The sequence below is a fragment of the Vipera ursinii genome (assembly GCF_947247035.1).
Source record: "Vipera ursinii genome assembly, chromosome: Z".
NCBI classification, from domain to species: Eukaryota; Metazoa; Chordata; class Lepidosauria; order Squamata; family Viperidae; genus Vipera; species Vipera ursinii.
The window spans coordinates 84,416,081-84,430,347 of NC_139517.1; the positions used below are offsets into that span (position 1 = coordinate 84,416,081).

The window sequence follows — 14,267 nt, forward strand, 5'->3', positions numbered from 1 at the left end:
CTAGCTTTCCGGAGACCTTAAAAAGCCTGTTCTTCCCACAAACACTGGGATAGTGTGATGCTGCATCACAGGAAAGTTAACTATTTAGGTGTTCGGAAGTGTCGTTTGGGGGGCATCAGGAGTTTTTCTGATTATATTGTATTTTTGCCATTGTTATTGCTTTTTGAAAGCTGCCTAGAGTTGTGCTGCATAGGAAGAGCAACTGTAGAAATCTTTTAAATAAATAACTACTTTACTTGATAGCCTTTCTCAATAAAAGATAGTGAATATAATGTCTGTGAAAAGTTGAAGACTTGAAATTAGAAAAAGTAAACTAACTTTGTATGTAGTTTCTGAGTCAATAAACATTATCAAAATGTTGTCCCAATGAAATTTTTTTAAAATATATTGGTAAAGCACAAAAACGTACATGGCAACGATGACATAAATATGCAAGAGATACTTTCATTTTATTTATGCCATCCTACCTTAACACTGGTTTTTCAATTTAACAGTAATTAACATTATATGTTCACATTTGGCTTATAGTATGTCTCATAAAGTTTTGTGTTGTATGAAAATTGTAAAGGTGCATGATTGTGCTATGTTTGAGTTGTTTCTAATGATTAACTTCACTGTCCAGTGTTCTTTCAATAAGGGTACCTACAATAATACCAAAGCAGATTTAGAGAAAGGGAAATTTATATGAATTTATTTAAATTTATATAAATTTATTTATATTTATATATGTACTAGCTATATGTACTTAAATAGTTTTCTATTAGAGGCATCACAAATTTTTTAGCCATATAAACCCAGACATAGTGGGTTTTCTATATATTAGCAAAATTAAATATTATGATAAAATGTTGTTTTGGTACATATGCACAGATATACAGCATATATTTCAATTTGGACTTGCAAATTAATTTCTTTAACCTACTTGTATCCCAGCTATTAGTAAACAGAGCAATTATGTAGGAGGAAAAGCTCAGTGATTACAGTATGATTCCAATCCCATGTTAGCGTTAATATGTAAGGGGTGACAAGCTTGAACTTTTTTAAAAAATGTGCAAATGTAGTGGAGACTATTTATTAGGGCTCTGAAAAGCATTTAGACAAGATACTTTGCAAAACATGTCGACATGAATAAAGCATTATCTCTGATTCATTAATACACTTGATTTTTGCATGATTTGTCTAATTGCTATAAGGGATGTTTTCCAAAATTCTCAATCTTGATGTATGCAATATTCCTGCTAGGCTCAGCAGCAAAGTGGTGTGACTAGGCATGCACATGGACAAACCTAAGCAGGACATTCTTCAGACAAACCTTGAATGATTTCAAATAATTTGGCTGCTTTAACATTTGAAGTAGTGCTTCATTCACCCCGCTACATTTCCAGAAGTGCTTTTCTTTAATGCATTGTATAGCCCTACTGCCTATCAATCTTAGTATTAACTAGTTCTCTTATTATTTTATAGGTTGGGGCTGTTAGATCAGCCTTTCCCATGTTGGTATTGCTCAAATGTTACAGAATTCCTAATCAGCCTGACCAAAAGATAGAAAATCCTGGAAGTTATAGTTCTAACTAATTTTGAGGGTACCAACTGGGGGATAATGTATTAGAACACTGAGTTCAAATGCATCATTAAGAAGACACATTCCCCTTGAAAATAGTATTCTCTAAGAATTTTCTAAGCTGGAATAATTCACAATAATTCCTTAGTATCCATTTGATATGTCTTTTCCACTTCTGCAATTAATACTGCAGACTGATATAGGATCAAGCCTTAGCAATATTATTAGTAAACCCCCTACCCCCAAAAAATTGGGAATCAGCTATGCATACAGCAGTCTTTAAAGTCTGCACTAGATTGATGGAATAAGAAACTCAGTGTTCTCATTTTTCACATTTGAGTAAAGGCTTAACATTTGTGTTAAGCCTTTGAGCATTCATAGGATAGGTTAAGTGGAGAAGGCAAGTAAAAAAAAGTATAATTACATCATGATTGAAAAGCTACAATCTACATGCATTATAAATTGGGATGTATCATGACATCACCACATGCATACCATCATTTTGGCATAAACCTAATTTTCTATTGATGCTTATAATAGGCCAACAGACAAATACAAAATTTCAGTCAGTGCTATCTAAATGCTGTGAATTTGAAAGCATGCACAAGAAAATAAAGTAAATTCTTCAACAGCTCATGAACACTTATAGGAAAATAACATAAGCATAATTTCTAAATTCAGAATTTTGCCATTTCTTAACAACAGAGGCCCACTGGGTTTCTGGTTGTGCTTCCCAAACTGTAGCATAATACCAGGGACTGTATTTTTTTAATGTAGATGCTGCACCTATAAAAGTAATTTAACCAGGTTATGATTTCACATATAAAAAACCACTTGAAATAAAATAGTTTATACTGCTGAAATGATGTGACCCAGTTAACAGTGTTTTTATATCAACATAGAAAAAGTAAGGTTGGATGAAAAATTACTGGCTTTGTCCATTTTTGGAAGGCATTTTCTCCAATAGAAGGTTTCTGCTGGCAGTATTTGGTGATTCCCTCTTCTCTATAGCCAGTTTTATCCTCTGATCTCCTTTACTCTGGATAACATGATTAAATTATGAAGTAGCTTTCCAGATGAAACAAATGACTTCTGGGGAATTGTGGATTGCATAAAGACCATTTTCCACTTTCATTGTTGAGAGAATCCTCTGTTGGTCTAAGCAAAGTCTAAATCCAGTCCAGTGATTGCAACTGTTGACTGACTGAACTAAAATCCCAGCTGAGGCTCTGTTAGAATGCTAATAATGAACTGAAGTGAATGCAGATGGCTGCTTTATATGATAAATATCATGGGAATAGTCTTACAGAAGGTTCTTATTTAGCAAAGCTAATTGGAATTGGAAGTTCTGTTGTTAAACAGTGGGTCATAATTTGAAAAAGCATTTGATCATGTCACTTAGCAATGGCAGTTGCCATTCTTAAACAAGGATTGTGAAGGTCATTAAACAAGGACCTCATGTGACCATGACTTCAGATTTCCTACCATCTTCCCCATTGATTTTACTTGTAGGAAACTCACAAGTTCAACCAATTAGTCCAAGTAGTACTTTAATTTCACCAAACATTTTCAACACAGATAATTAGTCATATCAATTGCAATGGGAAGGAAAAACAATAGTCTTTAATTTTGGACAATATAATATAGCCTTTGAGTAAATGATGGTTGTCTTCTTCATAAAAAGAGATGACTGCAATTCTCCTTCTCTTGCTTGGTGTCTATGAAAAAATTCCATGGCTGCAGTTGAAATTAAATTTTCACTGAATGTATGTCTTTGTAAAATTAGTTTCAAAGAAAATTAGATTCCATTTTTCCTCAGAGAGGAGAAATTTCCTGCTGCCAAATTTTGAATGTATTTTCTGATTTAAGAAAGGAAGATAGTCTACCTGAAATCTATAATATTCCTGTTTCACTGTTTCTAAAGGATCATTTTAGAAAGATATCTTCAGTTTGGTCATTATCTTGGTATGGAAAATGGTACCCATTATTGAAAGGTGGTCTGTATTTGTACTAATACAGAGAATGCCATTTTAGAAATGAGCCTGATTGCATGGTTCATTTTGTTCTCCTTTGTAGAGCCAGGCTGCGGCCCACTACAAAGGCACTAAACATGCCAAGAAGCTCAAAGCACTGGAAGCCATGAAAAATAAGCAGAAATGTGTAACTACCAAGGACAGCGCAAAGACTATCTTCACTTCCATCACTACCAATACCATCAATACCAACTCTGACAAAACAGGTTAAGCGATTATTTCTGTTGTGATTGATTTCTTTTATTCTTTTCCCCTTGTTGACTGCCATGTCTGTTGGGTTATGTGCTTGCCATTCTGATTCATGCTTGAGCCATCATTCTGTATAATATTGATTTATTTCTTCTTCCCAATATATTTACAAGGGGAAGGTAATCATGGCAAGTTTTGTAACTGATTTCTCTTGTGCAAAAAGATGTTTGTCATCATGTCAGGCATGAATGCGTATATTTTAAGATGAGTAATATCTATTGCCAGCAAACAATTAAAATTGCTCAGAGCCTTGTAGTCTAGGTCAGAACTGTCTCCCTCTTTGCAGCTTTCTATGACTATTTTTACTACCAACATAGGGAATAAAACAACTAGTTTCATCCAGAAGCCTCTTTTGTAAGCATTTTGTCAAAGCTTTATTGTCACATATTATTATTCCAAAAGGTATTGCATGATTTCAAATTGGATAATTGCCATGTAACCTCCACCCACTTTATAAACAGGTAAGTGTGACCAAAATGCATTATTCTTATATTTCAGTTGCACAGATTGAAAAACAGTATCTATGTTTAAAATTATTGATCAAAATCAGATTATATTTTTTTCTCTCTCTACTTCTCCTAGTAATAAAAACATTGCCAGTAGCTACTAAGTTGTTGGGACTTCGGTCACCTTGTATTTAAAATCTGAACCACTATCTGGGAAACTTTATAAATAGTATTATTCAGTATTTTATGTAAAAGAACTGATCTTGTCCTTTTCTGGTCTACCGTAGTGTTTGTAGTATGCAAGGTCCATACATCTGAGTGAGATGGGCAACATACAAGTTTAATAAATAAAGATAAATAAAGTACATAAAAATGGTCAAGATGTATTTGCACCTGAGTGATATAAAACAAGTAAATGATTTACTTTTGCACTATGGTCTCTTGATAAAAAGGGGTTCTTTGAACTGCTGCTAACCATATTTTTTCGTTAGGCATCAGTGTGGAAGTTCTGCCTTTGCTTATGGCCTTTGCTTATGACCAACTGCTCTTTTAATTAGTATTCATTATTAAGGAAACAGGAATTTTATACTAAACTGAATTGGCTCTTGCTGGAAGAACTACCCCTAAGATATATTGGTATGGCTTTCCCTTCACACAAAATTTAAATGGAGACAGCCTTCCTTCTTTTTTAATTAATGCATATAAAATGGATGAAGAATGCTTTACACCAGGGGTGTCAAACTCACAATTGTCAAATCATGTGTCCTGACGTATTGCGATTTTTTTGCCATTGCCAGCAATGGGGTGGGCACGGTTTTGCTATGATGCATCCGGCTGCTGACCGGCAATTTGATACCCCTGCTTTACACTGATTAGCCTTATAGCAACTTTCTATACAGTCTTAAACAGACAGTAGGGCAGAGGGGTGGAGTCAGGGAGATGCTTAATGTATTTGTAACAATGACTAGATTTGAATCTTGATTGTTATGTGTGTGTTTTTAAGTCCCTCAATTGACTAGTTTTCACTCAAAGTAGACTTACACTTTGTAAAACATACAGTTACAATTGTAGGTACTGCATAGTTGTGGCAGTTGGATAAAGGTTAATATGGAGCTCATTACTCTGGAGAAAAGACACATGTGGTTCAGGCCTCTGGATTCAGACATCACTGTCCCATTGTTATTTGAAGCCAAGTGACTTCCAGCGAGGGATAACTATATTATTATTAAACAGCATAAAATGAAATTTACTATGAAATAAAGAATACATACATGTGTAGACAAAATATGAAAATCCATATAGAACCATATAGATGCAATATGGAAATCCATGATATAAGGCAGTTTGATGTAAAATACGTGTGTTAGACAGCAAAGATAATACAATATTTATAAGAGTATTGTTTGACAATTGTATACTCATTTAAGATAGTAATTTAAATTAGTACATTTAAGGTAATTTAATATGGAACTTTTAAAATACTGATGTTATATCTGATGAATGTTTAATTCAGAAACCATTTTCAGTAATTCAGTAATTCAATAAATCTTTTATAATATAACAATGGGTTATATTACAATTTGGGGAGCCGAGTGACCTGTACTCATGCAAGGTCACAGGGGTATATAAGCAAAACTTTAATCTGGCTTTTAACATTTGTAAATGCAAAAGTCTTGGCTTATAAACTTGTGCTAGTATCATACACAAGTATTATTTTACACAAGTACATCATGGTGCTTGTGGCATTCTCCTCATGTCATCATGGCTTCTGCTGATTGTAGATACCAGCACTTGAGAACCTAATAATGCATTCTGAGACTCAAGAATCAGGTTAATCAATGAACTTGGAGCTATTGTTCTGAATAGGTAAAAATATATTTTATGCATCAAATCATTTTTGTCAGCTGTTTCTTACTTTTTACATTCTATTGTAAAGATTCTTTTTGTTTGAACTGCTTGAATTGTTTGACTTTAAAGTCTAGCACAGGGGTGTCAAGCTGCTGGCCCAGGGGCGTCATGGCAAAACCGTGCCCACCCCATTGCTGTCATGTGACATTGAGAGTTTGACACCCCTGGTCTAGCAGAATAGAATTTGTACAAATTAGAAAATATACATGATCAAAACCATGTATATTATTGTGGAAACTACTTTACTAAAGGATATGCATTTTCTTTAGAATCATATGCATATTTACTTTTATTCTTTTGAAAGAAATATTTCATTTATTTTTTTATGACTTTATAAAAGCATTTTCAAAAGATTAGTATGTGAAATAAAGAAAACTAGGAAAAGGGCATATTAACATCATTTCAGTATATTGCGTACAAATTATGATTAAATAATGGAAAAATATGTCAGAACAACATGTTGGTCAAAATGTGATTTGGAACATTAAGAAAACATTAAGAAAACTTCTAGACTACAATATGAAGAGGCACTGAGACCTGCATAAGAGGAATTGAGAAAACTTGTTAAGTTGCTCCATTGTTAGCTGGAATCTGGTTCCCAAGCTAACCCATTATCTTTTTTCTCCATTCTTCTGTATTTTCTTTTCATTTTTTCATATATATTCTAGAGATTTGATCAATAGGAATTTAGGAAACATGCACATGCGACTGATATAGATACTTGTAGATCTTTGTTTTAGGGTGTATTCTATCTAGGATTACCTTAAATTGTTTGATATAATCTCTACAACCAAAGCTTGTTTCCTAATTTTATAAGGGTTGATTTAGAGACGTTATGTGTTTATTCTTTCATTGTCACTAAAGGAACTTCCTGTGCAGGTAATATAATTATTTCCTTATTGATAGTTATCATATGATAAAGGTTTCTCAAGCTGAACATTTCTGAACATTTTCATTCTTTTCCTTCTCAATCTCTCTCTCTCTCTCTCTCTCTCTCTCTCTCTCTCTCTCTCTCTCTCTCTCTCTCTCTCTCTCTCTCTCTCTGTGTGTGTGTGTGTGTGTGTGTGTGTGTGTCTGTGTCTGTGTCTGTGTATTCTCTTTTTAATTCTCAAAAAATCCACCTAGGTCTAACATTCCTGGAAGTAAATTACTGTGGAGCTTATTGTTATGTAACATGTTTAGTGTCATATTGTTAAATGCACTTTATGCAATTTTAACGTTATGTGTAAAATTAAATTGTGCCAAAACTGATTACTTCTAAATTCAGTTAATTTATTTTTTATGAATCCATTATTAAACTTCCTTCCAAAAAGATAGTCTTAGGTTATATTGCAAACAGCTTTTTTCACTGAAAAGAAAATGAAATTGCAGGGCAGAACAATTATATTCAAAATGAAAATCTTATCTAGCTTTTTAGATTTTTTAATTCCTCCTTTATTATTCTCATAAATAACTCAGGATGGTGAATATACCTAATACTTCTTCCTCTTCCTATTTTTCCCACAACAGCAGCACTGTGAATTGAGCTGAAGGTGATGGTTTCAAATTCACCTAGACCCTTGTTCTTTGCTATTTATTTCAGATATTTTACATTCTTAAGCTAATGATTAAAATGTTCTTTCATTCAAGATTGAAGGCAAACTCACCTAGCATTTTCATACTTGTTATTTCCAAGGCCTTTAATAGTTTTGAGGGAGTTAATGAACAATTCCAGAAAGTGATCAAAAAGTGAAATTTGCCAAACTTAGTGCATCAGTTGTGAACAAGACAGGTAAATCCGATTGTCTCCCAGCACTCAGACCCATGTCCTGTAGTCTTCTTACAAAAAACAGTATTCTTGACCACATGTGAGTGATCTGCTACCCTCTGCTTATCCATAAAGATTCCAAATAACCAGACTACTCGGTGGCTCCTTGATCTTTGCTACAGTCAATGATGCAACAAGTGCATCATATTTTAAATGGGGAAAAAGTAAGGATTTGGGCAAGATTTAATATATCTTTTTAAAGCAATGATTCCATTAATGTCAGTTAAAGGTCCTTTGCTTAGCCAGAAAGTAATTACTGGACAATTCCATCCAGAGTGTTTATGAATGCTGTTAACAGACCTTTCCAAAATTATGTTAATCAACTGATAGCTCAGTTGTACTGTTAAGGATTTCCTACCTTCTGGATACAAGTCAATCTGATTCCAAGTTCTCTTATTGTTTAACATGAATCAATTAATTTCTTTAATTTCCTTAAGTTTACAATGGCCACTGCTCTTTTCTTTTCTCTTTGCTGGTATGTTACAAATGGATTTCATGGTACTCTTATCTTTTTCCATTACAGTTGAGGGATGTTTTATGATTGTCAGCTGCTTTGTGACCTAAAACTGAATGGCATGTCATAAAAGACATTTTTTTTAAAAAAGAATGCTGGTTTCCATATTGTTTTTAATTTTTTGCAGTATATGTCAGAACATTTGTTTTAAAATAATAGGATGGCACTTGTCTAAAAGCCTTATTGTCTTATATTTCTGTTCTTTTCTGAAATAATTTTATTCCCATAACAATTGACATTTGCCCATGTTGATTGCCATTGCAGAATATATGAAATATATTGCTGACATTTTCAAACTTATGTACTTGGAAGAACATTTATCTTCCTTGACAGTGTCATCATGTTCTGTGAATGGACAGTGAAAATCTCACTACATTGTGATTGGCAGTGCTCATTTTACAGTATCTGAAGTTGACCCCTATCATTTCTATTTCACCCAAGAATATCACATGGGTAAAAAGAGGCATCATTAGAATAAAGATGACAAATGATGAGCTCATTTCAGCAGTTGTTCTTTGAGTCCTTTTTCACATGCTCTAGATCAGGGGTGTCAAACTGCTGGCACGTGGGCCGGATGCGTCTTGGTCTCAAAGTGTTTTTCCTGGCTGTGCCAGAATAGCATAGTGGTGAGACCATTTCCTTTGAACTGGGAAACCAGGGTTTAAGTCCAAAACTGTTCCTTTTTTCTATGCTCTAATATACTTCTAATTCTTTTATTGCTATTGAAAGTGAAGGAGGCTGCCAAAGAAAAGTAATTTGAAGAAGCATATATAATAGCTAAGTTCCTTCCCAATGATTTGCCACTAATCAGCTCTTGAGAGCCTAACTTAAGAATAGATCTGAGCAAAGACTCATTTAATTCCCAATTTTCCAGACAGTACTGGTTGATTGGGTTTTTATGAATTCAAGCCCAATGAATCAGATTGGGATAGATTTCTCTTATCTGTCAGAATAAAGACAAAAGAAAGGAAAAAATAATTTTCTTGCAACTGCTCTTCCTTTGTTTTCTACAACATGAAAATAAAATAAGAAAAGTTGAGAGAGTGTTCCATAATTTATTATACATAATAATTTATGTATAATTCCAATTTATATTTAACTCCAAAATTTGGAGAGATGGATAAAAACTAAGACCAACCATAGTTTCTACTAACATTCTTATTGTGTGAGTGCATTATAAAGCATTTATCATTATCAGAACAGGTTTTTATGATGAATATTAATGTAGGAGGCTGTCTAAGTGAAATACATTATAGTGTACTATATGAAGTACACTATCACTTATTTCTATGAAGTTAATGAAAAATCTTCATTAATTCATTAAAATATTCATTAATTCAATATTTAATATTAATTCAATATTCATGTGAAATTTGAACCTTCCGGAAAGAAGATTTGGAAGATGTTGTTCATTTATGTGTCTTATTCATAAACAATTAGTTCATAATTCTCAGGTAATCAATTATATAGATGTTGAAATTAAGTAAATAATTTTTGTTCAGATGAAATAAGAATTTAAAAAGAATCTTGCACAACAGCAAAAGTTATACAGATTTTTAAAGAAGTACTTGGATAAAGTTTTGAGCAAACCAACTTTTCAAAATTACTTTGCAAAGTACTGCACAGAGCCTATATTCTTGTAAAATGGAAACCAAATAGTTTTGTTGCTTCACTTCACTTCTTTTTTCTGCAGCTTTCTCAGAGTAGCATCCACCACTTCCATTAGCCAAGTAGATACCTGCAAACAGAATGGCAAGTGATGAAATGTGCATAGCTTGCTCAAAATACAAACCACATACCTTACATAAAAAAATATAATGCCGCAAAGCTGGATCTTCCACTGTGACATCACGAGATTATGCATATTACAGATAAATCAGACTCATTTCACAAATGAGGGTAAAAAAACATGCAGTTGATGCATACTCCCCTCTATTTGTAATTGTACTCAACAAAGAAAGCATTTAATTATAAATGCTTTTAGAAGCCTACCAGATGTATTCCAGGGTCCTGGGATAGCTATGAATAAGAGTCGGTCCTAAGTAACCACTATGATGAGTCTGCATCTATTAGTGAACCATCTCAGCCTTGTAAATATGAAGCCAACAGCAGTTAATGGTGGATTTCTTGGAAACTAGAAAATGGTATTGAAATGCTCTCTTGATATAGAACATAGAATCACATGCTATGTTTTTTTTTATTCCACCCATAATGTGTTTATGCAGTTATGGGTTCACTTGTTCTGTTGATGCTTCTCTGTCAGTCAGACTCTATTTGGTTTTAATATTTTCACCTATTCTTTACATAGACAGAGTTTACATCTCTTCAGAGTTTACAGTCTATGGAAAATCCCATGATAAAAACCTTATATTTTCATTCTATTGCTGATTTGCTGGAAACATCATGCAACTTTTATATTCTCCCTGAACTGCTTACAAAGCTATTTATTTTTTTCTCTTTCTTTTTTTATTGTTCTCAGCCCTGAATCTGTCTACTTTTGCCCTACATTGGCAGCAGCATTATATTCTAATTTGTGTATTTCCTCAGATATACTAAACCAAGGGATTTTAACATTTTAGTCATTTATTGTACTAATTAAAAATACAAACTAAATACTAAAGCCATCTACCATAAACCCATTAGAAAGCAGTGTCCAGATGGCAAATAAATATTGAATATTTTCATAAATAGACTCATACGTAGCTGATTTTGAACAGTTTATTTACCTAATGCAATCAAACCACAGAAGAGTGAAATAATTTCTAAAATAATAAGATTATATTTAGTGGGATTATTCTTTGCTAGTTGAAGGAACTCAGTAGATGTAACACAATATGCATCTATCACAAGTCTATGTTAGTCTGTTGGATGCTTTTCTGGAACAGTTTACATATTTTTTTAGCCAGTGCCTTGTATGAAATAATTCTTGTGGTCCCCATGGCTACTTATACTTATGTTTTTATAATCAAAACTGAGAGCACTAAAACTATTTCTGGCCTTTGGAACAAAGATACTATAATGAGCTCTGCTGAAACACTGCACAATAGTTGCTTCAATAACAATTCTTCATATACAATTAAATCCATTGCTTGCTGATGCCAGTGTCACTACATTTACACAAAAAATAATATTGTGGTCCTGCCAGTTGCTTTTAAAAGACACTTTTCTTCCTGTGGATTTTTTCAAGCATAAATTATTAGTAAAGTTTGAGGAGGAACTCCTACTCATTGAATGCCTTAACTCACAGATTAAGTTTATTGAAAGCAATGCTCACATATTTACATTTCATTATTGCAATGTTTAGTTTTATAAAGTTTTCTCCTGTGTTTTCCTGAAATATATATTCAGAAGTTAGACACTGCCTTTAGCATATAATACATTATTTGAAATCATTTGATTGCAGTTGTTTGCAATGAATATGTTTATTTTCTGTCAATATATTTTGCCTCATAACTAGAGAGGGAAACAAAATACTATTTTTCTTTAGATACAAATATATAATTAAAGTTCTATCTTCTAAAACTGATTCTGGAATCTAATTAAAATTAGGCTTAGCTATGTAATGCCAACTGAAATAAGGCTTATCCTTTCACAGAAATAGATAGTGCCTTGATGATTAATTATAGATAATTAAATTTAAAAAGTGCCCAAATATGTTAATGTTCTACCAACACATCTTTATATTATCTGTACCAATTAAACAGAGCTTTCTCCAGTTTTGCTGTTCAGCACAAAGAGAAGAAGAAGAAGAAGGAGAAGGAGAAGGAGAAGGAGAAGAAGAAGAAGAAGAAGAAGAAGAAGAAGAAGAAGAAGAAGAAGAAGAAGAAGAAGAAGAAGAAGAAGAAGAAGAAGAAGAAGAAGAAGAAGAAGTTTGCATACTAAATCCTTTAAAGATAGAAATTTATTTCACGTCTGTTCTGGATAGAAATAACCTGCCTTGTGTGATCTATTTTTTCAGTTGACCATTGCATTGCATTACACAATGGCTTGAAGTCTGGAAAGTTCATTGAATTGACTCTAGATAGATTCATGCTGTAGAGAATTGATACAAGATGGGCTGTGGCTGTAGAGAGTACATCTCAGTAGAGAAAAAACATGACACTGACTCCTATATTTGATTTATTTATTACAATTATTGTATTCTTTGAGGGGAAAGAATATTCCACAAAAGAGGCAAAGCAACAAAGAAGCAGTGGTTGGAAGCCGCATCAACTTAACTTTGAGAAAGTCATTAAAAAGATCTTCCTGAGCTTCCATGTCAAGTAGATCAGCAATGATTGGAAAAGACATGTCTGGAACTAGTTCAGAACCAACTATAATAAACAAATCAGCTGGCAGGGTGACTGCTTGAAGAATATCATTTTGTTTGAATTGTTCATTTCACTTTAGTCATCCCATCCAAAAGTCATCTATGGTATTTATCTGTAAAATGAAATCTTCAATTAAGCATCTGAGAATTATCTCTCATGTCGTTTTGGCACAAGGGAAAATTTTTTAATGTGATTTATTTCTAGAACTACCGAGCTTCTATGTTTTATCTTTGACGACATTTTTCATGGTTAATATTAAGATTTGGCAATTGTACACTATGTTGGAATTTTCTGCTGAAAGATGCAACTTGGTAGGTTGTCATCACAATACTAAAATTATATGTTAGTCTGCCATATTTGCAAGCATTATGCCCAGGATAAAATAGAACAACTGTATTACTGGTCAAATTCTTCAGCTAAATGCCAAAATAGTCTTTTGCTTCCTCTATTTTTATTTCACATTTTCAAACATAAATATCCTTCCCCATTAGAAATACACGTCTTTGTCATCTAATTATGACATTTCTCTACTAAAATATTGTCAAGATTTATTGTCATTTTACTGAGAAAGGTAATAAAATAATAGCTTTTATTTCTTCAGTTCCAATTCATATCAATGGCATTGTATTTAATATGTAATATGTCAATGGCACCAGTTTCTGCAAAGCTTTCCAGTGGCTGTTCAATTCAAACTGATAAAATTAGAATTATGATACATTGCAATTGAAGTCACAATAAAGTTTAGAGATGCTTCCGATTATCAGAAAATAGGTCTGTGCAATGTTTCAGTTCATTTTAAAAAGCTGCTATGTAGCATGTGGCAACTGTGAGCATAATGCTGTCTGCAACCCTTTAAAGCTGCCTCTTTTCCTGGGATAACATGATTGCCCTCTCTGGCTGCTTTAAATAGTTGCAAAAAAGTACACTGTTTGTGTCTCTTTCTGCTCCAAAATGCCATTTGGAACCTAAAGCACTATCTGTTGGAGATTAGGGTGAGGATTTATTAAATTTATATGCCGCCCTTCTCCCCAAGGACTCAGGGCAGCTCACAACAAAAATGAAAAAAGAATTAAACAATGAATATAAGAAATACGGGACAATTTACACAATAAAAGCCAAATTAAAAACCATGGTCAGTCCAGGCCCGCTTGTTGGAACAACCATGTCTTCAGGTCACGGCGGAAGGATCGAAGGTCAGGGGTCATCCGCAGCTCCAGAGGCAGTTCATTCCAGAGGGTCGGCGTGCCCACAGAGAAGGCTCTCCCCCTGGGGGTTGCCAGCCGGCATTGCCTGGATGACAGAACCCTGAGGAGGCCGACTCTGTAGGAGCGAACTGGGTGATGGGAGGTTGACATTGGCAGCAGGTGGTCTCGCAAGTACCCCGGGTCTAAGCCATGTAGGGCTTTAAAGGTAATTACCAGCACCTTGAATCGTACCCA

At 33.7% G+C, this 14,267-nt stretch overlaps 1 protein-coding gene across 1 annotated transcript in view; it reads left to right on the plus strand.

The window, feature by feature from the left end:
* ZNF385D (zinc finger protein 385D) overlaps nucleotides 1-14,267 on the plus strand; it is a gene marked incomplete at its 3' end in the record, with an annotated part of 375,501 nt that overhangs the window by 315,028 nt on the left and 46,206 nt on the right. The window contains exon 5 of the mRNA XM_083376165.1: nucleotides 3,638-3,800. Within this exon, the coding sequence (XP_083232291.1) occupies nucleotides 3,638-3,800 (163 nt within the window). The remainder of the gene's footprint in view (nucleotides 1-3,637; nucleotides 3,801-14,267) is intronic.